This window comes from Hypanus sabinus, chromosome 7, assembly GCF_030144855.1.
Source record: "Hypanus sabinus isolate sHypSab1 chromosome 7, sHypSab1.hap1, whole genome shotgun sequence".
NCBI classification, from domain to species: Eukaryota; Metazoa; Chordata; class Chondrichthyes; order Myliobatiformes; family Dasyatidae; genus Hypanus; species Hypanus sabinus.
The window spans coordinates 356,176-383,701 of record NC_082712.1 but is presented as its reverse complement, the minus strand read 5'-3'; the positions used below and the strand labels follow the sequence as shown (position 1 = coordinate 383,701).

The 27,526-nt window shown below is 43.0% G+C and overlaps 1 protein-coding gene across 2 annotated transcripts in view; it reads left to right on the top strand.

The window, feature by feature from the left end:
* Positions 1-27,526, top strand: part of nup155 (nucleoporin 155) — a 283,923-nt gene that overhangs the window by 142,445 nt on the left and 113,952 nt on the right. For both annotated transcript variants that reach the window (XM_059974027.1, XM_059974028.1), the window contains exons 16-19: positions 4,017-4,102; positions 12,907-12,969; positions 20,439-20,598; positions 24,164-24,230. In XM_059974027.1, coding sequence (XP_059830010.1) covers positions 4,017-4,102; positions 12,907-12,969; positions 20,439-20,598; positions 24,164-24,230 — 376 coding nt within the window. The remainder of the gene's footprint in view (positions 1-4,016; positions 4,103-12,906; positions 12,970-20,438; positions 20,599-24,163; positions 24,231-27,526) is intronic.

Sequence of the window (27,526 nt, the reverse complement as noted above, 5' to 3'; positions counted from 1 at the left end):
GGATATTCCTTTCAGGAAAACATGCTGGCTTTGGTCTATCTTGTCATGTGCCCCAGGTACTCTGTAATCTTATCCCTAACAATCAATTCCAACAATTTTGCAACCACTGAAGGCAGACTAACAGGTCTATAGTTTTCCTTCTGCTGCCTCCCATCCTTCTTAAATAGCAGTAACATTTGCAAATTTCCAGTCATCCAGTAATGCCAGAGTGTATCGATTCTTGAAAGATCATTGTTAATGCCTTCGCCATCTCTCCAGCTGCTTCCTTCAGAACCTGAGGGTTCCATCAGGCCCAGGAGATTTATCCACCCTCAGACTATTAAGCTTTCTGAGCGCCGTCTGAGTCGTGATTTTCACTGCACATACTTCACTTCCCTGACACTTTTGAGTGTCCAGTACACTCCAGGTATCTTGCACTATGAAGACTAATGCAGAATATGCATTCAGTTCCTCTGCCATCTCTGCGTTTCTCATTACAATATCTCCAGCGTCCTTTTCTATTGGTCCTATATCTACCCTCAACTCACTTTTACCCTTTATATACTTAAAAAAGCTTTCAGTAACTTATTTGATATTAGTCACCAGCTTCCTTTCATAATTCATCTTTTCTTTCCTAATGACCTTCCTAGTTACCTTCAAGTTTTTATCAGCTTCCCAATTCTCTGTCTTCTCACTGGCTTTGGATTCCTTTTATGCCCTCTCTTTTGTTTTTACTTTGGCTCTGTCTTTACGCCAGCCATTGCTGTTCTGCTGTTCTTCTTGCTGGTGTCTCTTTCCAGTCAACCACAGCCAGTTCTCTCATGCCATTGTAATTTCCTTTATTCAACTGAAATACCGACACATTGGAATTTTGTTTCTCCTTCTCAAATTTCAAGGTGAACTTGATGATATTGTGATCACTGTTCCCTAAGGGTTCCTTAACCTTAAGCTCTCATCACCTCCAGATCCTTGCACAACACCCAATCCAACACCAACACACACAAAATGCTGGTGGAACACAGCAGGCCAGGCAGCATCTATAGGGAGAAGCGCTGTCGACGTTTCGGGCCGAGACCCTTCGTCAGGACTAACCGAAAGGAAAGATAGCAAGAGATTTGAAAGTAGTGGGGGGGAGGGGGAAATGTGAAATGATAGGAGAAGACTGGAGACCCTTGCATATGATCTGCATCACTGTATTCCTTGCCTGGTTCAAAAGTCTGACTAAAGTACTTTTAAACATTGCTATCAAATTTAATTATGTTACTATTGTCTGTCCTCTCCTTATAGCTAATACAGGTCCACAATCCCTTATTTGAAATTCCGAAATCCAAAAAACTCCGAAAACCGAAGTTTTTTACGCCAAAGCTGATGTCACTCAGGTGTGACATGGCAGCACTAGCAGAGGCCGCCAGCCGTCAATTGTGGCTCAGCGTTTGTACTGGTTACATGTGCATTTGCTGTTTCCTAATATTTTGTTTACTGTTGACTTTGTGTTTAATTTCGCTGTGAAAATGACAGAGCTGTATATACGCCTGTGGGTAACAATGAGAAAAAGAGAAGGAAGCATCTATCATTATCAATAACGCAGAAAGTGGAGTTATTGCAAAAGCCTGATCGTGGTGTGTCTGTGCAGCGTCTTACTGAAGACGCCACTGTTTTTGATTTAAAGAAACAAAGACAAGATACTGGAGTTTTATAGTGACAGTGACGTTCTACATTTATTCCAATAAGTCATTTACCATGTGTTTGATTCGATTCATTTGAAACTGTATGTCTTAATGTTTTACTGAATGTATTTTTTGGAAATAAAATATTTTTCTTGTCATTATTCCCTAAACAATAACAACTAACAACTATTTACATAGCATTTACATTGTATTAGGTATTATAAGTAATCTAGGGATGACTGAGAGTATACGGGAGTATGTGCGTAGGTCTGGAATTCTGCCGGGTCCTAAAGTTCACCCGCACTGAGCCAGGTTAAATAAGGGACTTAAGCATACGTATTTTTGGTATCCACGGGGTGTTCTGGAACCAATAAGGAGGGATTCTGAAATCCGTAAAATTCTGAATTCTGAAATGCAACTGGACCCAAGGATTTTGGATAAGGGATTGTGGACCTGTACATTCCAATCCAGGCAGCATCCTTGTGAACCTTCTCTGCAAAGCTTCTGCCTCCTTTCTATGTGTAATGCCGAAAGTGCACAAAAACTCCAAATGTGACCTAATATGACTTTACACTTTTGTATTTATTGTCCCAATAGATAAAGGTGAGCATGCTGTCCACCTTCTTTACTTTCCCATCTGCTTGCTTTGCCACCTTAGGGAGCTATGGATTTGCAAGATCTTTCCATACATCTGTGCTTCTCAGGATCCTGCCATTTACTGTCTTTCCCTTTGCACTGAACCTCCTAAAATGCATCATTTCTACCCTTTACTCTATTATTTCTCCATCCAAATTTCCAATTGGTCTGTGTGCAATTGGATCTCCCACATTTCCATACAAATCATCAGAGAACCCAGCATTAGTCCTTGTGGAACATCGCTGATTCATTCAGCACTGGCCACCAGACTTGTAGAACATCCTCAGCATCGTCCGGCAGATTTTAAAGGACTTCCGTCTCCTCAGGGAATAGAGACGGCTCTGATCCTTCTTGTGGACAGCCTCAGTGTTCTTTGACCAGTGCAGTTTATTGTCGATTCGTATCCCCAGGTATTTGTAATCCTCCACCATATCCACACTGACCCCTTGGAAGGAAACAGGGGTCACCGGTGCCTTAGCCCTCCTCAGGTCCACCACCAGCTCTTTAGTCTTTTTCACATTAAGCTGCAGATGATTCTGCATGCACCATGTGACAAAGTTTCCCACCGTAGCCCTGTACGCAGCCTCATCTCCCTTGCTGATGTATCCAACTATGGCAGAATCATCAGAAAACTTCTGAAGATGGCAAGACTCTGTGTTGTAGTTGAAGTCTGAGGTGTAGATGGTGAAGAGAAAGGGAGACAGGACAGTCCCCTATGGAGCCCCAGTGCTGCTGACCACTCTGTCTGACACACAGTTTTGCAAGCACACGTACTGTGGTCTGAGAGACAGGTAATTAATAATCCATGACACCAGGGAAGCATCCACCTGCAACACACAATACAAGAGTAGGGATGTGATGTTGAGGATCTATAAGTTATTTGTGAGACCATACTTAAGAGTATTGTGTGCAGTTTTGGGCACATTTTAGAAAGGATATACTGATATTTGAGAGTGTTCAGAGATGATTTGCGGGAATGAAAGGGTTACCACATGAGGAATGTCTGGCAGCTCTAGGGCTGTATTCCCTGGAGTTCAGGAGAATGAGAGGGGATCTCATAGAAACATTCCAAATAGTAAAAGGCCTGAATGGATCAGATACGGCAAAGTTATTTCCTGTGGTAGGGGAGTCCAGAACAAGAAGGAATGACTTCAGAATTGAAGGATGTCCTTTTAGAACAGAGATGCGGAGAAGTTACTTTAATTAGAGGGTGGTAAATCTGAAGAATTTGTTGCCACGAGTGGCTGTGGAGGCCAAGTCATTGGGTGTATTTAAGGGAGAGATAGATAAGTTTTTGATTAGCCAGGGCACCAAAGGGTATGGGGTGAAAGCAGGGGAGTGGGGATGACTGGAAGAATTGGATCAGCCCATGATTGAATGGCAGAGCAGAATCGATGGGCCAAATGGTCTACTTTTGCTCCTATATCTTATGGTCTTATGAGAAAGCTTTAGAATTTAAATTTTACTTAAATTCACTTCTGTATTCTCTTTATAGCTCAACCTCAACTAGTTCTGTTTTGCAAAATGAAGTTCTATTCGCTCATTTGGCACTGAGTGGGTTGACATGCTGCATGTTGAGATCACGCAGATTAGAGGCTTGATGTCTTTACTGAAGTGGGTTCTATCAGTTGCCCCATTGTTCCTCTGTGGATGTGAAATAGTTATCCAGAGTGAGATGGAAGCCAGCACTACACAGACTAAACTGTAGCTGTACTAAATACTCTTCTCTTTCAGATATGGTGGAGAAGCACAGATGCGTTTTCCAGCAGCCATTCAGCAGCCAATAAATGTGGGACCTATCTTTAGCTCACCACATGCAGGTTAGTATCTGTTCCTTTCCTCCCAAGCCAACTCAACAGTTGCTCATCTTGTAAACTAGAACTCGGGATCAGTATTTTTAAAGGAGTTTAATTCTGACAATGACGGAAGTATGTTAACCTTTCAATAAGGTGGTGGTGGTGCACTCGTATGCAGAAGCTTCCACGCGGCCTACCGAAAGTGTTATTGTACTTATTAACTGAATGTTTGCTGGACTTAAAGAACAGCAGGTCTATCCCATCAGTGAGTTGCTCAGAGAAACTGAAGTAGCTGGATCTGGATGGGTCGCATATTTGCAGTCATCCAGGGGAAGGTACCTGGGAGTCGGTGTGGTGTGGTACCCATGCTGCAGTCAGTGTTGCTCTCCAGTGTTTGCTTGGAAGAAAACGATGTATAGTGTGTAACTGCAGACTGCTGCAGCATTCGTGGACTCAGATCTGGACTATTTTTTTTATGTGACTATTTTACTGCTGACTTATGTGCTGTGTGTGTTTTTTTGTTACTTTGTTTTGCACCTTGGTCCCCAAAGTAATGCTGTTTTGTTTGGCTCTATTCATGGGATTTTATTTATGGTTAATGACATTTAAACTTGATCTTGAATACCAATATCACACAAGATACTGTAGCTGGAACATTACTTCTCGGCTCTTAAACTCAGTCCCACAGTTGATGAAGGCCAGTGCACCATATGCTTTCTTAACCACAGAGTCAACCTGTGCAGCAGCTTTGAGTGTCCTATGGACTCAGATCCTAGGATCCCTCTGATCCACCACACTGCCAAGAGTCTTATCATTAATACTATATTCTTCCATCATATTTGTCCTACCAAAATTTTTTTTTTGGTAAAACCTCACTTTTATCTGAGTTGAACCCTATCTGCTACTTCTCAGCCCCTTTTTGTATTCTATCGATGTCCTGCTGTAGCCTCTTGACAGCCCTCCACAGTATCCACAACACACCCAACCTTTGTGTCATCAGCATATTTACTAACCCACCCCTCCACTTCCTCATTCAGGTCATTTATAAACATCACGAAGAGAAAGGGTCCCAGAACAGAACCCTGAGGCACCCCACTGGTAACCGACCTCCATGCAGAACATGACCAGTCGATAACTACTCTTTTCCTTCTGTGACTAAGCTGATCATGGATCCTAAAGCAAGGTCCCCTTGGATCCCATGCCTCCTTACTTTCTCAATAAGCCTTGCATGGGGTACCTTATGAAATGCCTAGCTGAAATCCATAGACACTGTCACAATTGATTGGCCCTATTCTCTCACCTCTTATCCACTTGCTTTGCACATATCGTGGAATGTCTTGGGCTCTTCCTTAATCCTGCTGGCCAAGGCTTCCTCATGGCCCCTTCTGGTTCTCCTATTTTAATTATTAAGCTCTTGCCTGCTAGTTCTTATATGTAATCTTCTAGATCTCTATCATTACTTAGTTTTTTGAACCTTTCATAAGCTTTTCTTCTTGACTAGATTTTCAACAGCCTCTGTGTACCACAGTTCCTGTACTCTACCATCCTTTCCCTGTCTCATTGGAACGCCACGCAAATATTCCCTGAACATTTGGCACATTTTGCTGTGCGTCCCTGAGAACATCTGTTCCAAATTTAAGCTTTGAAGTTCTTGCCTGATAGCTTCATATTTCCCCTTACTCCAATTAAATGCTTTCCTAAGTTGTCTGTTCCTATCCCTTTCCATTGCTATGGTAAAGGAGTTAGAATTGTGATCACTATCTCCAAAATGCTCTCTGGCTGCGAGACCTGACACCTGAGCGGATTCATTTCCCAATACCAGATCAAGTGCAGCCTCTCCTCTTGTAGGCTTACCTACATATTGTGTCAGGAGTAAGTCACCAGTTTTTCGGGAAAAAGTTTAGATTTTTCTTTCAAACTACTTGGGATAAAAGAGGCGCAACTGCGCAGGCACATGACATCAGAATGCGGGAGATTTAAAAAGAACACCGCCATATCCAGCGGGCAGCAGAGTGAACGGGTACAGAGTGATAGGGCTTTGGCTCAACGGGCTTAGGCGGAAACGGGAAGAGGCTTCCTGTGACGGTTGAGTCTTACAGTTAAATGGTAGGTTACAGGTTTATTTATTTAGAGCTAACAGTAGCGTTAGAGGTATGTGTTTAGGATTAGTGTTCTGCCTGGAGTGCCAGATGTGGGGACCTTGGGAGACTCCCAGCCTCCCCCTGCTCAGATACAATGAGATGAAGCTCCATAGGGATTGTGTGAGGGATCTGGAACAACAACTTGATGACCTTCAGCTTTTTAGAGAAAGTGAGGAGGTGATGGATAGTACCTATAGAGAAATAGTTGACAGCACCTCTGTGACAGTCCTCCTCAGTAATCGATATATAGTTTTAGATTCTGTTGGAGAGGTTGACCAGACAGAGGAAGACCACAACGAATGGGACTCTGGCACTCTGCCCTGTGCCGTGATCAAGAGAGCAAGGAGAAATGCCGTCGTTATAGGGGATTCCATCATGAGGGGAACAGACAAGAGATTCTCCGAGCCGGACAAGGATACCCGAATGGCGTGTTGCCTCCCTGGTGCGAGGGTACAAGATATCTCGGATCGGGTCCAGAATATTCTCGGGAGAGAGGGCGAGCAGCCAGAAGTCTTGGTACGTGTTGGTACCAATGACAGAGAGAAAAAGAGAGGAGTTCCTAAAGGAAGATTACTGGAAGCTAGGAGGAAAATTAAAAAGCCGGACTTCCAGAGTAATAATCTCAGAATTACTGCCTGAGCCACGTGCTAATGATTGTCAGAATAGCAGAATTAAGCAGATGAATGTGTGGCTAAGTAACTGGTGCAGGGGGCAGGGCTTCAAATTCCTAGATCCCTGGGATCTATTTTGGGGAAGGCATGATTTATACAGAAACGATGGGTTACACCTGAACTCAAAGGGTACTAATATCCTAGTGGGATTGTTTAATATAGCTGTTATGGAGGGTTTAAACTGAGTTGGCAAGGGGAAGGAAACCAGGGTGTTAGGGTCGAGGAAGAGGAAAATAGAAATAAGTCAAGGAAGTCCTGCTGTTCATGAGGACTTAAACTAATGTGGCAGGGGGATGGGAACAAGTGCAGAGAGACAGAGGGGTGCAAAATGAGGGTAGAAGCAAAAAGTAGTAAGGTGAAAAGTAAAAGTGGCAGGCAGGCAAATCCAGGGCAAAAATCAAAAAAGGCCACTTTTCAACATAATTGTATAAGGGCTAAGAGTGTTGTAAAAACAAGCCTGAAGGCTTTGTGTGTCAATGCGAGGAGCATTCGTAACAAGGGGAGGTGAATTGAATGTGCAGATAATTATTAATGAATATAATATAGTTGGGATCACAGAGACATGGCTCCAGGATGACCAAGGATGGGAGCTCAACATCCAGAGATATTCAATATTCAGGAGGGATAGACAGGAAAGAATAGGAGGTGGGATAGCATTGCTGGTTAGAGAGGAGATTAATGCAATAGAAAGGAAGGACATTAGCCTGGAGGATGTGGAATTGATATAGGTAGAGCTGCATAACTCTAAGGGGCCGAAAAAGCTGGTGGGAGTTGTGTACAGGCCACCTAACAGTAGTAGTGAGGTTGGGGATGGCATTAAACAGGAAATTAGAAATGCGTGTAATAAAGGAACAGCAGTTATAATGGGTGACTTCAATCTACATATAGATTGGGTGAACCAAATTGGTAAGGGTGCTGAGGAAGAGGATTTCTTGGAATGTGTGCGGGATGGTTTTCTGAACCAACATGTTGAGGAACCAACTAGAGAGCAAGCCATTCTAGACTGGGTATTGAGCAATGAGGAAGAGTTAGTTAGCAATCTTGTCGTGTGAGGCCCCTTGGGTAAGAGTGACCATAATATGGTGGAATTCTTCATTAAGATGGAAAGTGACATAGTTAATTCAATTCAGAAACAAAGGTTCTGAACTTAAAAGTAACTTGAAGGTATGAGATGTGAATTAGCTAAGATAGACTGGCAAATGATACTTAAAGGGTTGATGGTGGATGTGCAATGGCAAGCATTTAAAGATCTCATGGATGAACTACAACAATTGTTCATCCCAGTTTGGCAAAAGAATAAACCAAGGAAGGTAGTGCTGACAAGGGAAATTAGGGATAGTATCAAGTCCAAAGAAGAAACATACTAATTAGCCAGAAAAAGTGGCACACCTGAGGACTGGGAGAAATTCAGAGTCCAACAGAGGAGGACAAAGGGCTTAATTAGGAAGGGGAAAAATGATTATGAGAGAAAGCTGGTAGGGAACATAAAACCTGACTGTAAAAGTTTTTATAGATATGTGAAAAGAAAAAGATTGGTTAAGACAAATATAGGTCCCTTACAGTCAGAAACAGGTGAATTGATCATGGGGAACAAGGACATGGCAGACCAATTGAATAACTACTTTGGTTCTGTCTTCACTAAGGAGGACATAAATAATCTCCAGGAAATAGTAGGGGACCAAAGGTCTAGTGAGATGGAGGAACTGAAGGAAATACATGATAGTAGGGAAGTGGTGTTAGGTAAATTGAAGGGATTAAAGGCAGATAAATCCCCAGGGCCAGATGGTCTGCATCCCAGAGTGCTTAAGGAAGTAGCCCAAGAAATAGTGGATGCATTAGTGATAATTTTTCAAAACTCTAGATTCTGGATTAGTTCCTGAGGATTGGAGGGTGGCTAATGTAACCCCGCTTTTTAAAAAAGGAGGGAGAGAGAAACCGGGGAATTATCGACCGGTTAGCCTGACATCGGTGGTGGGGAAAATGCTAGAGTCAGTTACCAAAGATGTGATAACAGCACATTTGGAAAATGGTGAAATCATCGGACAAAGTCAGGATGGATTTGTGAAAGGAAAATCATGTCTGACGAATCTTATAGAATTTTTTGAGGATGTAACTAGTAGAGTGGATAGGGAACAACCAGTGGATGTGGTATATTTGGATTTTCAAAAGGCTTTTGACAAGGTCTCACACAGGAGATTAGTGTGCAAACTTAAAGCACACGGTTTTGGTCGTATGGTATTGATGAGGATAGAGAATTGGTTGACAGACAGGAAGCAAAGAGTGAGAATAAATGGGACCTTTTCAGAATGGCAGGCGGTGACTAGTGGGGCACCACAAGGCTCAGTGCTGGGACCCCAGTTGTTTACAATATATATTATTGATTTAGATGAGGGAATTAAATGCAGCATCTCCAAGTTTGTGGATGACACGAAGCTGGGCGGCAGTGTTAGCTGTGAGGAGGATGCTAAGAGGATGCAGGGTGTCCTGGATAGGTTAGGTGACTGGGCAAATTCATGGCAGATGCAATTTAAAGTGGATAAATGTGAGGTTATCCACTTTGGTTGCAAGAACAGGAAAACAGATTATTATCTGAATGGTGGCCGATTAGGAAAAGGGGAGGTGCAACGAGACCTGGGTGTCATTGTACACCAGTCATTGAAAGTGGGCGTACAGGTACAGCAGTGGTGAAAAAGGCGAATGGTATGTTGGCATTCATAGCAAGAGGATTGGAGTACAGAAGCAGGGAGGTTCTACTGCAGTTGTACAAGGCCTCAGTGAGACCATACCTGTAGTATTGTGTGCAGTTTTGGTCCCCTAATCTGAGGAAGGACATTCTTGCCAAAGAGGGAGTACAGAGAAGGTTCACCAGATTGATTCCTCGGATGGCAGGACTTTCATATGAAGAAAAACTCGATCGACTGGACTTATACTCACTGGAATTTAGAAGATTGAGGGGGGATCTTATTGAAACATATAAAATTCTGAAGGGATTGGACAGGCTAGATACAGGAAGATTGTTCCCGATGTTGGGGAAGTCCAGAACGAGGGGTCATAGTTTAAGGATAAAGGGGAAGTCTTTTAGGACCGAGATGAGGAGAAACTACTTCACACAGGGAGTGGTGAATCTGTGGAATTCTCTGCCACAGGAAACAGTTGAGGCCAGTTCATTGGCTATATTTAAGGGGGAGTTAGATAGGGCCCTTGTGGCTAAAAGGACCAGGGGGTATGGAGAGAAGGCAGGTACAGGGTTCTGAGTTAGATGATCAGCCATGATCATACTGAATGGCAGTGCAGGCTAGAAGGGCCGAATGGCCTACTATTGCACCTATTTTCAATGTTTGTATGAAACCTTCCTGAACACACCTAACAAACTCCACCCCATCTAAAACCCTTGCTCTAGGGAGATGCCAAACAATATTTGGGAAATTCATATTTTCCACCACGATAACCCTGTTATTATTATACCTTCCTTGAATATGTCTCCTTATCTGCTCTTCTACGTCCCTGTTACGATTGGGTGGTCTGTTTTAAAAAAAAAATAAAATAAAATAACCCGAACATCATTTGCCTCTCTCCCTGTTCTTTCTGAAACATGTCTACCTTGGTGCTCTAAGTAGCCATTCCTGCTCCTGAGCCATCCAGGTCTCTGTAATGGCCACAACATCATAGCTCCAAGTACTGATCCTTGCTTGAAGCTGATCCACTTTGTTCATGATGCTTCGTGTATTAAAATAAGACACATCTCAAACCATTGGTCTGAGTGTATCCCTTCTCTATCATCTGCCTATCCTCCCTCTCGCGCTGTTTCCAAGCTTTCTCTATTTGTGAGCCAACAGCCCCTTCCTCCATTGCTTCAGTTAGGTTCCCACCCCCCAGCAATAGTAGTTTAAACTCTCCCCAATAGCGTTAGGAAAGCTCCCTGCCAGGATATTGGTCATCCTCGCATTTAAGTACAACCCGTTTTTTTTGTACAGGTAACACTTGCCCCAAAATAGGTCCCAATGATCCCGAAATCTGAATCCCAGTCCCCTGCTCCAATCCCTCAGCCAGTACTGTCTTGTGGCACACGCAGTAATCCCAAGATTGCTACCTTTACGCCCTGCTTCTCAACTTCCTTCCTAACTCCTTGTCGTCAGTTTTCAGGACCTCCTGCCTTTTCCTAGGAATATCATTTCAGGGAATGTGTTTCCCATGCACCCACTGCCTTGGAGTAATTTAGTATGGAAACAGGCCCCTTGGCTCACCACGTCAACCATCAAGTACCATCCATATTAATTCTGTTTACCAGCACTTGCTTCATCAAGTTCAAGTTTAATTATCATTGAACCATGCAAGAATATAGCCAAGTGAAACAGCATTCCTCTTGTGCCAAGGTGCAAAACAGATTACCAACAGCACACAGCACAAATAGCTCATAAGGCTACGATTTCAGAAAAACATAGTTACAAATAAAAAAATAGGATAGCCAAAAGTCCCTGAGTAACATGGCAGTAAATTGTCCATCACCAGCCCCCAACCCAAGCACAGAATACAGGCCTCTTTCACACCACCTTAAATCTCCTCTTTGGTGACTGTAGCAGGCAAAATCATGGCTTCGACTTTGCATCAAACTAGGCAACACAGGTCTCCTGTCATCGGTATTGGCAATAAACTAGAGAACTGGACTTGCAGAATAGTACGTTACCAATGTCCAACAGGGTCTTATGATCACACGAAAAATGTCCAGGACATTCACTCACTTGGTTTGTTGGACCATGCACCATCTCAGTGCAACAGTATGCAACAGCAGAACAATGGTACCCAATAAGTCCGACGCTATTGAGCAACTTGCTGATGGGATAGTCCTGCAGTATCCAGCAGTGACTTTGATCATAGGAAAGACTTACAAAATGGACAAATGCTCCTTTAATTAGACTTCTATACCTTATAGTCTATATACCATCATAGTCTATTATACTTGAATGTTCTGAGAAATCATAGATCTCTCAAGGTTAGTGGTTAAGAAGGCATACAGTGTGCCGGCCTTTATTTGTCGGGGAATAGAGTTCAAGAGCCACAAGGTAATGTTATAGCTCTATAAAACTCTGCTTATCCCACACTTGGGGATTATGTTCACTTCTGGTTGCCTCATTATGGGAAGGATGTATTAAGTTTTAGAGAAGGTGCAGAGGAGATTTGTCAGGATCCTGCCTGGATTAGAGAGCACATCTTACGAGGCAGGGTTGAGCAAGATAGGGCTTTTATCTTTGGAGCGAAGGAGGATGAGAGGCAACCTGACAGGTATATAAGATTATTAGAGACATGGACAGTCAGCACCTTTTTCACAGGGCATCAGTGGCCAATACCAGAGAACATCAGTTTAAGGTGATTGGAGAAAAGTTTCTGAGAGATGTCAAAGGGATTTCTTTTAAAAAAAAAGAAGTGTTGGTTACCTGGAAAGCACTACCGGGGTACTGGTTGAGGCTGATAAAACAGGGACTTCTAAGTGACTCTTAGATAGGCACGTGGAATGAGGAGAATTGGAAAAACTGTGTAGGAAGGAAGGGTTACATGGATCATAGAATAGGTTTATTTAGACTGGCACAAAACCATGGCCTTGAAGGTCCAGTACTGTGCTGTACTGGAATATGTGGATCCTGTATTGGTCTCTATAGCCAGAGTGGACCTAACCTGAGGACTCACCAATAGACAACCTCATAGGAGAAGGCCACACTCATCGAGTGATTGCACATCTACAGAGCTGTTCTATGTACCTGCCTCTATCATCCCATATTCCAAATATTTGGGTGAAAAATCTCTTCCCCAGATTCCATCTAAACCTTTTTCCCTTTAGCATAAACCTGTTAACAGTTGTATTGTGAAAAGTATCTATGCAGTTAACCCATGATTTTATTTCTGATTTTTTATCATTTGCAGGTCTTTTTGTTTTTATTTTCTGTTGATATTTAGCTATTGGATGTAAAATTGCCGTGAGTGATGTCTCCCTCACTGGGTCCATGTCTCTCTCCCTCTCCAGGTTCCACAATGCCTCCTGGGAGTCCATTCTCCAGTCCCAGTCTCTCAGCCATTCCAGCTTCAGGTACATTGGTTAAAGTTGGCCCTCTCAGTCAAGCACTGATTTATTGAATCTCATACCTTTTCCTTATTCCCACCTCCACCATTCACCTCTCCCTTCTCTATCCTTTTCCCTTCTCTGTCCTTTCCCCTTCTCTCACCATCTCCGCAGACCATTCCCCTCCCTCTTCCACTGCTATTCTCCCCCTCCCCCCCACACCTAAACTTCTTTGCCTAGACTTTCATAAGAAATCTGAAAGATGGCAGTGTGCCTGGACGCAGTTCCACTCTGGCTCTAAACAATGGTAAAATTTGCTTGTCCTGTTCGTCTTTTCTAAAAAAAAACCACTGCTGAATATTAAGAATTTTTAAATCTGCAACGTTAACCTCACTGGCAACTGGAACAGCAAAGTTGCTGCACAGTTGCACACTAACATGGGCAGCTTTCACTCCATGGTCTACAACATCTGCTCCAGGAAGTTGCCATCGGAATCAGTGCGCTTGAATGTAGAAGCACAGTAAGTGCAACAGCATTAAAACAAAACTTAAAGTGGATTCCTGCAGGCCAGCACTCCTGTTGAGTCTGTTCGCTAACGTCCAGCCTTTGGAAAATAAATTGGATTACTTCAGGCTTCACCTGAACCAGTGGGAGAAGAGGCACTTTTGCACTCTTGTCCTGACAGAAATGTGGCTTCAAGACCATTCTGGACTTCGCAATCCTGCTAGAAGTCTTTCAGGTGGACAGAAATGCTGCGATCCTTGGAGGATACCTGTGTGTCTGCATCAAATGTCCTTCACAAACTCCATCAGCACAGGGCTCTGCTTTACTCTCTTTACACTGTGTGGCTATGCACAGCTCCAGTGCCATATTTAAGTTTGCCGATGATGTAGCTGCCATAAACCAAATTAAAGGTGGTGACGAATCAGCATTTAGGAGGGAGATTGCAAATCTGGTTGAGTGTTGCTTCAACAACTTCTAACTCAATGTTAGCAAGACCCAGGAGCTGATAATTGACTTCATGAGGAGGAAATCAAAGGTCAATGAGACAGTTCTCATCAGGGAATCAGTGGTGGAGAGAGTCAGCAGCTCCCAATTCCTCAGTGTTATTATTTCAGAAGATCAGTCCTGGGTCTAACACTTAAGTGCAATTACGAAGAAACCATAGTTTGCAAAGATGTGGCATGACATCTAAAACTTAGGCAAACCCTTAAAGATGCATGGTGGAGAGTATATTGACTGGGTGAATTACAGCTTGGTGTGAGAATGCCCATGAATGGAAAAATCTTGCAAAAACTAACAGATACAGTCCAGTCCATCACAGGTAAAGCCCTCCCCACCATTGAGCACATGTATGCGATCGTAGTCACAAGAAGGCATCATCTATCGTCAGGGGATCCCACCATCCAGCTTATGGTCTCTTCTTGTCGCTACCATCAGGAAGAAGGATCAGGAACCTCATGATCCGTACTATCAGGTTCAGGACCAGTTAACACCCCTCAGCCATCAAGGTCTTGAACTAAAGGAGATAACTTCTTTCAACTTCACTTGCTGCATCTCTGAAATGTTCCCACAATCTATGGAGTCTCTCTCAAGGACTCTTCATCTCATGTTTTTGCTATTTATTGCTTATTATTATTATTATTTCTTTTTGCATTTGCAGTTTGTTGTCCATTGCACCTTGGTTATCTGCCATGTTGGTGTTGTCTTTCATTGATTCTATTATGGTTACTGGATTTATTGTGTATGCCTCCAAGAAAATGAATCTCAGGATTGCATATAGTAACGTATGTTTCTGTACTTTGATAATAAGTTTACTTTGTGAATCAATAAGAACTGGTGTAGGAATGCCTCGGTAGCAAGGCTTCTCTGCTCATTGTAAATAGAGCTTTTAACGGTGCGTGAGCATAAAGCAGTATAGCACGGGAACTGGCCTTTTGACTTTCAATGTTGCACCAAACCAACTAAAAAGTAAATTAAATAAAAACTGATCCCTGTCCTTATCCCTCCATCTTCCTCATATTCATATGCCTTTCTAAATGTCTCTTGAAAGCCTCTTATGTCAAATTAAATAAAATTAAGTTTAATTATCATTCAGCTGTTCTTGGGTACAGCTGAATGAAACAATGTTCCTCTGGGGCCAAGGTGCAAAACATTCACAGCGCATTCAAACTAGTGAGCAAGAAGAAACATAATCATTCAAGAAACATACACATATAGTCCAAGATCCTGTCCCGCAAATTTATGATAGTCTCCAGGCAGTGTGCAGACTCACATAATCTACCCTGTCGTTCCACTGATCGAATGGGGGGCAGCACTGACATGGAGGCCAGTCCTCATCTGAGCTCAGATGCTGCACTTGACTGCAGCAATAGGCAAGCCCACAGCTTGAGGCCTAGTTCGCATTACAACAGAAACTATGCAGCTCACATGTCACCTGTCAACTACATGAGATTCACCATTCTATATGAAACATTCTGGTTCCATTAGCAGTGTGAGTCTAGGGAAGATTATCTCTGGCTTCACCAAACATGTAAGATTGAAGCGCAAGCCCACCCCAAGACCTCCTGTTTCTGTGGATACTGAGTGATTCATTACCCTGTTTCAAATAAGTACCACAAAATCGCAACCATGATATCCTGAAGTAGGAAGGTGAACAGCCAGAGGTCGTGATACATATTGGTACATATTGGTTAGAAAAAGAAAGTCTTGAAAACAGACTGCAGGACTTAAGAAAGTAGCTGAGAAGCAAGGCTCAAAGGTAGTAATCTCCAGATTGCTGTAAGTATAAGAATAGAGTGAGGTGGAGGATAAATGCATGACTGAGGGATTGCAGCAGGGGGAGGGATTCAGATTTTTGGATCATTGGGAGCTCTTCTGGTGCATGGTGTGACCTCTATAATAAGAACAGGTTGCACTTGATTCTGAAGGATCTTTATGTCCTTGTTGTGTACGGGAATGGTACCAGAGGATTGGAGGGAGGTGAATGTTGTCCCCTTGTTCAAAAAAGGTGGTAGGGATAGTCCAGGTAATTATAGACCAGTTAGCCTCACGTCTGTGGTGGGAAAGGTGTTGGAAAAGATTTTTAAAGATAGTATCTATAGGCATTTAGAGATTCATGGTCTGATCCGGGACAGTCAGCATGACTTTGTGAAGGGCAGATCGTACCTAACAAGTCTGATAGGGTTCTTTGAGGAGGTGACCAGGCGTATAGATGAGGGTAGTGCAGTGGATGTGATCTCCATGGATTTTAGTAAGGCATTTGACAAGGTTCCGCACGGTAGGTTTATTCAGAAAGTCAGAAGGCATGGGATCCAGGGAAGTTTGGCCAGGTGGATTCAGAATTGGCTTGCCTGCAGAAGGCAGAGGGTTGAGGTGGAGGGAGTACATTCAGATTGGAGGGTTGTGACTAGTGGTGTCCCACAAGGATCTTTTCTGGGACCTCTACTTTTTGTGATTTTTATTAATGACCTGGATGTGGGGGTAGAAGGGTGGGTTGGCAAATTTGCAGAGGACACAAAGGTTGGTGGTGTTGTAGATAGTGTAGAGGATTGTCGAAGGTTGCAGAGAGATATTGATAGGATGCAGAAGTGGGCTGAGAAGTGGCAGATGGAGTTCAAACCGGAAAAGTGTGAGGTGATACACTTTGGAAGGACAAACTCCAAGGCAGAGTGCAAAGTAAATGGCAGGATACTTGGTAGTGTGGAGGAGCAGAGGGATCTGCAGGTACATGTCCACAGATCCCTGAAAGTTGTTTCACAGGTAGATAGGGTAGTTAAGAAAGCTTATGGGGTGATAGCTTTCATAACTCGAGGGATAGAGTTTAAGGGACGCAATGTAATGATGCAGCTCTATAAAACTCTAGTTAGGCCACACTTGGAGTACTGTGTCCAGTTCTGGTCGCCTCAGTATAGGAGGGATGTGGAAGCATTGGAAAGGGTACAGAGGAGATTTACCAGGATGCTGCCTGGTGTAGAGAGTATGGATTATGATCAGAGATTAAGGGAGCTGGGGCTTTACTCTTTGGAGAGAAGGAGGATGAGAGGAGACATGATAGAGGTGTATAAGGTATTAAGAGGAATAGACAGAGTGGACAGTCAGCGCCTCTTCCCCAGGGCACCACTGCTCAGTACAAGAGAACATGGCTTTAAGGTAAGGGGAGGGAATTTCAAGGGGTATATTAAGGAAGATTTTTCACTCAGGGAGTTGTTGGTGCGTGGAATGCACTGCCTGAGTCAGTGGTGGAGGCAAATACACTAGTGAAGTTTAAGAGACTACTAGACAGGTATATGGAGGAATTTAAGGTGTGGGGTTATATGGGGTGCAGGGTTTGAGGGTTGGCAGAACATTGTGGGCCGAAGGGCCAGTAATATGCTGTACTATTCTGTGTTCTATGTTCATTCTACAAGTATGTGAAGAGCAAGTGGATAAGATGTGAGAGAATAGGGCCAATCAATTGTGACAGTGGAAATGAGTATATGGAATCATTAATGAATACTTTGTTTCAGTATTCACTACAGAAAAGGACCTTAGTGATTGCAGGGATGACTTACAATGGACTGAAAAGCTTGAGCATATAGACATTAAGAAAGAGGGTGTGCTCGAACTTTTGGAAAGCATGAAGTTGGATAAGTCACTGGGGCTGGACGAGATATACTCCAGTCTACTGTGGGAAGCGAGGGAGGAGATTGCTGAGTCTCTGGCAATGATCTTTGCATCATCAATGGGTACGGGAGAAGTTCCGGAGGATTTGAGGGTTGCAGATGTTGTTCCCTTATTCAAGAAATGGAGTAGATTTAACCCAGGAAATTATAGACCAATAAATCTTACTTTAGTGGTTAGAAAGTTCCTGAGAGGCCTGATTCATGAACATTTGGAGAGGCATAATATTATTAGGAATAGACAGCACGGCTTTGTCATGGGAGGTCATGTCTTACGAGCCTGATTGAATTTTTTGAGGATCTGACTGAACACATTGATGAAGGTAAGAGTTATAGATGTAGTATATATGGATTTTAGCAAGGCATTCGATAAGGTACCCCATGCAAGGCTTAATGAGAAAGTAATGAGGCATGGTATCCAAGGGGACATTGCTTTGTGGATCCAGAACTGGCTTGCCACAGAAGGCAAAGAGTGGTTGCAGATGGGTCATATTCTGCATGGAGGCTGGTGACCAGTCGTGTGCCTCAAGGATCTGTTCTGTGACCCCTACCCTTTGTGTCATTTTTATATATGACCTGAATGAGGAAGTAGAGGGATGGGTTAGTAAGTTTGGTGATGACACAAAGGTTGGTGGTGTTGTAGATAGGTTGTGGGGCTGTCAGAGGTTACAGCGAGACATTGATAGGTTGCAAAACTGAGCTGAGAAGAGGCAATGGTGGTGCAGGTGGATACGATAGGGTCTTTTCAGAGACTTTTGGATAGATACGTGGAATAGATAGCTATGGGTAAGCCTAGTAATTTCTGAGGTAAGGACATGTTCGGTACAACTTGTTTGTGGTCCGAAGGGCCTGTATTGTGCTGTAGGTTTTCTATACCATCATCACATCAACATTAATGTATTTGTGGGATTGGTGACTGGCCACATAGAAAAGTGTAGTGAGTTCATTTTTGTGATTAAACACTACTCTGTCAAGGCAAACCAGAAATCATGGCTGACTGCAGAGGTTCGTGCACTCTTTTAAACTGAGACAGTGCCACGAGATCGGGGGTAGGATGACTCTAAAGTCAGCAAGAGCTGCACTTCCCCTTGCAAAACATGAGTTTGCACAGAAAATCCAGAGACACCTTTGTGACACCAGGGACACACAGTGTATGTGGCAAGGTATCAAAACCGTAACAGAATATAAGTCCACTCTGTGCATCAATATCATTGATGGCAGCCTTCCAGATCGTCTGAATGCTTTCTATGCATGATTTCAGTTGAATGATGTGAAATTGAGAAAAGGCTTCATGCTCCCTGAGGAACAGGTGCTCTGTCTGGCCGCAGGCAAGGTGGCGACGACCTTAGCCGGGGTATACCCATGTAAAGCTACAGGGCCAGAGAACATACCTGGTCAGATAGTGAGGGACTGTGCAGCTAACAGGTCTTAACAGATGTTTTTAACGTCTCTCTGAAATAGTCCACTGTTCCTGCAGGCCTTAAGGTAGCCATCATTATTCTGGTGTCATGATGGTAATGGTAGGTGGCTTAAATGATTACTACCCAATGGCACTGATTTCAACACTCGTGAAGTGTTTGGAGCAATTGGTTTTTGTTCGTATAAAATCCCATCTTCCAGCTACATTGGCACTTTTCCAGTTCACCTACTGCTCAAACCAGTCCACTGAGGGTGTCATAGTCCTGACATTCCAGGTCGTCCTGTCCCACCTAAAAAATGATGCCTCATACTTCAGGTTTGTTTCATTGACTTCAGCTCTGTGTTTAACATTGTCATCCATCAGAGGCTGGTGTTTGAACATTCGCAAGGACTCAACACTTCTCTCCATAACTGGGTCTTGATGGAAAGACCCCAATCAGTCTGACTTAGTAGCAACATCTTGCTTAGTAGTGATGCCCCTCAGATTTGTATCCCTGTCCATTGCTGTTCACACTGTGGACTTATGACTGCACTTCCAGATTCAGCTCAAACTGCATCATCATGTTCGCCGATGATGCTGCAGTAGTTTGCCAGCATGCTGAGAACAGGTTGACAGGATTGCCCAATGCTGCAAGAACATTATGTCCTTGGCGTGGAAGTAATGGATGATCTAACCAGGACCCACAATACCACCTCACTGGTCAAGAAGGCACAGCAGCATCTTAGGAGACTGAGCCATGCAAGGCTCCTCGCCCTCATCCTAACAATTTTCTTTAGGAGAACCTTCAAGAATGTCATGTCTTCCTACATCGTTGTGTAGTACAGAAGCTGCAAGGCATTGGACCACAAGACCCTACAGATAATTGCCCAGATGATCACTCGGGTCTTCCTCCAACCTATTTGTGACATTTACCAGAAGCATTGCAGACAAAGGGCCCGAATATGGTTGAGGATCCCTACCACCCATCCCACATTCTCTTTGACTCACTACCATCAGGAAGCAGGTACAGAAGCATTACGACAAGGACTGCCAGACTGGGTATCAGTTTCTTCTCTCAGGTTGTGAGAATACCCTGCTACCACCAATGTCTCGTCACCTGACAGCAAGCTGTTTACTGTACTGTTGACTGTTTATTGATGCTCTGCTTTACTCCATGCATTTTGAATTATGTTTTATTAACTAACTAATAAGCAAATAGCTCCACTGTCCCTGTCCCTCATTAGCCATCCTTTTCCTTCAACCCCCATCTTGTCAGCTATCCCATCCTCAATTCTGCCTCCCTTGCCTTCTTCCTTTTCCTCCTCCTCTGCCTCTCCCATCACCCCTCTTCCTTCTCTTCTTCTGCTGCCCTTCCCTTGCACCCAGCACTTCATCAGGCTGTGATAGTTTATTTCTGTTCATGTCATACTCTATAGGTTTGAAGCCTGTGGGAATGTCGACTCCTCTCTTTTCTCCTGGGAGCCCTGCACTCTACAGTGGGGTTTCTCTGCCCACGACCCCCACCATGTCTGGACCCGAGGTTGTATTTTCTGGAAAACATAATGGGATTTGCATCTACTTCACTCGGATCTTGGGGTATGTGACTGAGCTGAGCTTGCACAAAAGCTTATCGTAAAAGAAAGAGAAATTTTAGCTGATCACACTTCTTGTTTAGTAACCCCTTCTGGAGCTGAGTTCCAAACCCCCTTCTTCTAATCCTCCCACTGCCATCTGTACTTACTCTTTATGTAGAGAGTAGAGAAGTCATCTTTTGATCTGAATATTCTCTGAATTCTTCCCTGTGATTTTTTAAAAATGTTCTTTCAGGGCCCTTATTTGAATTTAGCTTCCTGAATTTCCTTATGCTTGCTTCCTTTTTGGCTAAATGTGCAATATCTCTCATCTCCCAAGGTTTCTGAACATTGCCATCCTTGTATTTCCTCCAATTGGAACATGCCAGTGCTGAATTCAAATTGAAGTTGAAATTAATAGTCATTTAACCACACACGTGTGTATACAGCTAAATAAAACAGTGTTCCTCAGGGGTCAAAGTGCTAAACAATCACCTGTAGGACATATAGTCAAAAAATAATATTAGCTCCAGTTCCTGGGGTGCATGCCTTAAGATTGATGACATTGCTCTGGAGCTTTGTTTCTGCAAGGACAAGCACACAGCAGATCTGCGGCAATGACGGTCGAAGGCAATTTAGCTTCTCTTCCATGCACCGAATACTTTTGAGCAGCACCAATAGGAGAGCTGGCTGATTACTGTACATGACAGATGTGGTCTTAACTAAAGTTCAAGACAAGTGGAAGGAAATTTCTTCCCAAGAGGGGTTGAATCTTGGCCGCCTTGAAGAATGAGTTTGAGTATTTTCAAGGTTGAAATCAGTACATTTTTAGGCATTAAGTGAATCGAGGGCATTGAGTTAGTAACAATTTGTTGATAAGGCCAGGACATTTAATGTAATCTGCGTGGGCTTTAGTGGAGCTTTTTACTATGTTCCTGGGAGATTGGCCCAAAAGAGCTATTTTGGATAGGGGATTGGAAATTTTATAAAAGAATTATGAACCTCATATTTTGCCCAGGTAGTCTGTACCATATAACCATATAACAATTACAGCATGGAAACAGGGCATCTTGGCCCTTCTAGTCTGTGCCGAACACTTACTCTCACCTAGTCCCACTGGCCCACACTCAGCCCATAACCCTCCATTCCTGTCCATATACCTATCCAATTTTACTTTAAATGACAATACCAAACCTGCCTCTCCCACTTCTACTGGAAGTTTCTTTGAGTAAAGAAATTCCCCCTCGTGTTACCCTTAAACTTTTGCCCCCTAACTCTCAACTCAAGTCCTCTTGTTTGAATCTCCCCTACTCTCAACGGGAAAAGCCTATTCATGTCAACTCTATCTATCCCCCTCATAATTTTAAATACCTCTATCAAGTCCCCCCTCAACCTTCTACGCTCCAAAGAATATAGACCTAATTTGTTCAACCTTTCCCTGTAACTTAGGTGCTGAAACCCAGGTAACATTCTAGTATACCTTCTCTGTACTCTGTCCATTTTGTTGACATCTTTCCTATAATTCAGTGACCAGAACTGTACACAATACTCCAAATTCGGCCTTACCAGTGCCTTGTACAATTTTAACATTGCATCCCAAGTCCTATACTCAATGCTCTGATTTATAAAGGCCAGCATACCAAAAGCTTTCTTCACCACCCTATCCACATGAGTTTCCACCTTCAGGGAACTATGCACCATTATTCCTAGATCACTCTGTTCTACTGCATTCTTCAATGCCCTACCATTTACCATGTATGTCCTATTTGGATTATTCCTACCAAAATGTAGTACCTCACACTTACATCAGTATTAAACTCCATCTGCCATCTTTCAGCCCACTCTTCTAACTGGCCTAAATCTCTCTGCAAGCTTTGAAAACCTACTTCATTATCCACAACGCCACCTACCTTAGTATCATCTGCATACTTACTAATCCAATTTACCATCCCATCATCCAGATCATTAATGTATATGGCAAACAACATTGGACCCAGTACAGATCCCTGAGGCACACCACTAGTCACTGGCCTCCAACCTGACAAACAGTTATCCACCACTACCCTCTGGCATCCCTCATCCAACCACTGTTGAATTCAATTTACTACTTCAATATTAACACCTAAAGATTGAACCTTCCACGCAGAACCTTGTCAAAGCCCTTACTGGTCCATATAGACAACATCCACTGCTTTACCCTCGTCAACTTTCCTCATAACCTCTTCAAAAAATTCAATAAGATTTGTCAAATCTGACCTTCCACATACAAATCCATGCTGACTGTTCCTAATCAGACCCTGTCTATCTAGATAATTATATATACCATCTCTAAGAATACTTTCCATTAATTTACCACCACTGACGTCAAACTGACAGGCCTATAATTGCTAGGTTTACTCTTAGAACCCTTTTTATACAACAGAACCGCGTGAGCAATACGCCAATCCTCGGGCACCATCCCCGTTTCTAATGATATTTGAAATATTTCTGTCAGAGCCCCTGCTATTTCTACACTAACTTCCCTCAAGGTCCTAGGGAATATCCTGTCAGGACCTGGAGATTTATCCACTTTTATATTCCTTAAAAGCGCCAGTACTTCCTCCTCTTTAATTGTCATAGTTTCCATAACTTCCCTACTTGTTTCCCTTACCTTACACAATTCAATATCCTTCTCCTTAGTGAATACCAAAGAAAAGAAATTGTTCAAAATCTCTCCCATTTCTTTCAGCTCCACACATAGCTGTCCACTCTGATTCTCTAAGGGACCAATTTTATCCCTCACTGTCCTTTTGCTATTAATATAACTGTAGAAACCCTTTGGATTTATTTTCACCTTACTTGCCAAAGCAACCTTGTATCTTTTAGCTTTTCTAATTTCTTTCTGAAGATTCTTCTTATATTCTTTATATTCGTCGACCACCTCATTTGCTCCATGCTGCCATGCTACTCCATGTAGCCCAGGAGTGTGAATATTAATTTATCTGATTAAGGGTAAACTGTCCTTAAAGCTAACTGCAACTATCCATTTCTCTCCCCTCCTGATCTACCCAGGTCCACTCTCAGTTTCTTTCCATTTGTCCACCTGCTCATCAACCACTCACTCCTTCCACTGGGTCCCCTACTACCTCCTGTCCCAACAGTTCCTTGTGTCCGCCATTCCTGCTTTTTTAGGTTCAATTCCTCAGCTTCCTTATCACATTCCAAAGTCTCCACTCCTTTTTGCCTGAGTTATCACTTACCAGCTTCTGTCACTTTTTTCATCTTTCTTCCCCATACCTGTTTGCATCTGCCAACTTCCTCCTCATGTGGATCCGGCTATCACTTGCAAGCTCTTGCAACAGCCTTCCCTGTTGCCCACACTCTGTCTATATCAGCTTACCTCCCTTCTACTCCTTTCATGCAGGTGAAGGATCTTGATCCTAAGTATCTACTGTTCCCTTTACATTTCCCTCTACTGATGTGGCCTGACTTGCTGTGTTCCTGCAACAGTTTGTTTTTTGCTCCACAAAGGATATTATTGGAAGAATGTAGTCTGTAACTAGGGTAGATTCCTGACCTGAGATAATGCAGAGGTGGCTTTGATGTTTCAGGAGTATTTGGGATAGCAGCATTGTGATGGAGCAGTCCATGCAGCACTACAGGCAGCAGGCAATAATGGTGAGTACACATTTTGATACTGATCTTTCAGTGTGAGAAGCGACAGCTACTGTTGCTGAATATGGTCTACTTCTTAGCCATGCCAGTTGATAAGATAATATTTTTAAAATTGTCCTACTCTGCTACAGAAAGCAACATCATTTTCTATAGAATCATAGTTTCCAAATTCTTGTTTTTTAGAATCCTGGTTTGTGTGAAGTTGGAGCATAACGTTTCTCCGGCAAATGAAGGCAGTTATCCCATATGCCTTCCTAACCATGTTATCTGTCCATATTGCCACCTTCAAGAAAATATGCTCTTATATACCAAGGTCCTTCTGTTCCTTACATTTGCTAAGATGCTACCATTGATGGGTTATTGTTCCAGCTTCACTCAGACTCCCAAAATGTATCACCTCAAATTAGTCTTGAATGAATTCCATCTGCCCCATTTCAGTGCATTTCACCATGTGGTCACCCGTTATAGGAATGACATGGTTAAACTGGAAAGAGTGTGTAAAGCATTTAAGACAATGTTACGGAGACTCAAGGGCATGAGTTATCAGGAGAGGTTGTTCAGGCTAGATCTTTATTCCTTGGAATGTTGGAGAATGAATTGTGACATATGGAATACTAAAGTTTATGAGAAGCACAGATGAGATGGATGGTAAAGGTCTTTCCCAGGGCATAAATTTAGGGTGAAAGGGGAAAGATCTGATTCATTGAACCGCAAGTGGTGAGTATCTAGAATGAGCCGCCAGAGAAAATGGTTGAGGCAGGTACAACATTACGAAAAATTTGGATAGATACATGTGGGGGCTAGGCTCAGAGAGATAGGGACAGAGCACAGGAAATTGTGATTTGTTTGGTGGGCAACATGGTTGGCATGGACTTGTTAGGTAGCCAGCCCTATCTCTGTTATACAGTGCTTATAAAAAGTATTCACCACCCTTGGAAGATATCTTGTTTTATTGTTTTACAACATTGAATCACAGTGGATTTAATTTGGCTTTTTTTTTGCCCCTGATCAACAGAAAAAGACTGTTGTCTCAAAGTGAAAACAGATCTGTGCAAGTGATCTAAATTACCTACAAATATAAAATAATTGATTGCATAGGTATTCACCCCCTTTAATATGACACACCAAATCATCATTGGTTTTAGAAGTCATGTAATTAGTTAAATGGAGATCACTGTGTGCAGCCATGGTGTTTTAATTGATTGCAGTAGAAATACACTTGTATCTGGATGAGTCAGTATGCTGGTGAGTCAGTATCCTGGCAAAAACTCCACCATGAAGACAAAAGAACACTCCAAGCAACTCTGTGAGAAGGTTATTGAAAAGCATGTCAGGAGATGGATACAAGAAAATTTCCAAGTCACTGAATATCCCTTGAAGTGCGGTTAAGTCAATCATCGAGAAATGAAAAAAATAAAGCACAGCTGTAAGCCTGCCGATAGTAGGCTGTCCCCAAAAACTGAATGACTGTGCAAGAAAGGGACTAGTGAAGGAGGCCAACAACAGTTCTATGACAACTCTGTAGCAGTAACAAGCTTCAGTGGCTGAGATGGGAGAGACTGTGCATACAACTGGGTGCTTCAACAGTCTCAGCTTTATGGCAGAGTGGCAAAGAGAAAACCACTGTTGAAAAAAAAACACATGAAAACTGGGCTGGAGTTTGCCAGAATGCATGTGGGAGACTCTGAGGTCAACTAGAAGAAGGTTCTGTGGTCTGATGAAACCAAAATTTAGATTTTGGCCATCAGACTAAATTCTATGTATTTAGATGGTGGCTGCATCATACTGTGGGGATGCTTCACTGCCGCAGGCCCTGGAAGGCTTGTGAAGTTAAGGGTAAAATGAATGAAGCAAAGTACAGGGAAATTATGGAGGAAAACCCAATGCAGTCTACAAGAGAACAGCAACTTAGGGGAAGATCAGTTTTTCAGCAAGACAAAGACCCCAAGCTTTAATCCCCTTTTATCCCCTTTTTAACATGCCAAAGCATCAAGTGTCGCCTCTATATGTGGAGAATTGCACTATCCCTCCACCGAATTCTTCACTTACAAAATCTCTTTCAAATGTTTTCGTTTAGGCTTTCATCTGGATCTTCTGGCTCCATGTACAGATAGCCCCTGTCGTCTCCAGTGGACCGTACATTTTCTATGGTCATTTCTTTGCCCTTTATATGCAAGACCTTTGGATTTACCTTCGCCCTGTCTGTAACTCATTTCCTGTTTCCTTTTTAAATGTGTTCCTACATATCGGATTCCTGACAGACCACATCTGTCATTAATTCTGAACACCTGTCATACATCCTCTTGCTCTTCATACAAGAGCAAGAGGATAAGACGTGAAAGAATAGGACCGATCAAGTGTGACAGTGGGAAAGTGTGTATGGAACTGGAGGAAATAGCATAGGTACTTAATGAATACTTTACTTCAGTATTCACTATGGAAAAGGATCATAGTGATTGTAGTGATGACTTTCAGCAGACTGAAAAGCTTGAGCATGTAGCTATTAAAGAGGATGTGCTGGAGCTTTTGGAAAGCATCAGGTTGGATAAGTCGCCGGGAAGGCTACTCAGGGAGGTGATGGAGAGGATTGCTGAGCCTTGGTGATGATCTTTGCATCATCAGTGGGGAAGGGAGATGTTCCGGAGGATTGGAGGGTTGTGGATGTTATTTCTTTATTCAAGAAAAGGAGTAGAGATAGCCCAGGAAATTATAGACCAGTGAGTTTTACCTCAGTGGTTGGTAAGTTGATGGAGAAGATCCTGCGAGGCAGGATTAATGAACATTTGGAGAGGTATAATATGATTAGGAGTAGTCAGCATGGCTTTGTCAAGGGAAGGTCGTGCCTTATGAGCCTGATTGAATTTTTTGAGGATGTGACTAAAGACATTGATGAAGGAAGAGCAGTAGATGTAGTGTATATGGATTTTAGCAAGGCATTTGATAAAGTACCCCATTCACCTGTGAGTCGGCTGGTGGGTATGCTGTGTCCGGTACTTTACATATTGTTGAGACCTGACACAGACTGGGAGACCATTTCGCTGAACATCTATGCTCTGTCCACCAGAGAAAGCAGGATCTCCCAGTGGCCACACATTTTAATTCCACGTCCCATTCCCATTTTGATATGTCTATCCATGGCCTCCTCTACTGTCAAGATAAAGTCACACTCAGGCTGGAGGAAGAACACCTTATATTTCGTCTGGGTAGCCTCTGACCTGATGGCATTGTTACGTACCCCGTAACTGGATGTCTGACCAACAGAGAAAGAAGAATCCGTTGGAGTCTGGTGGTACTATATT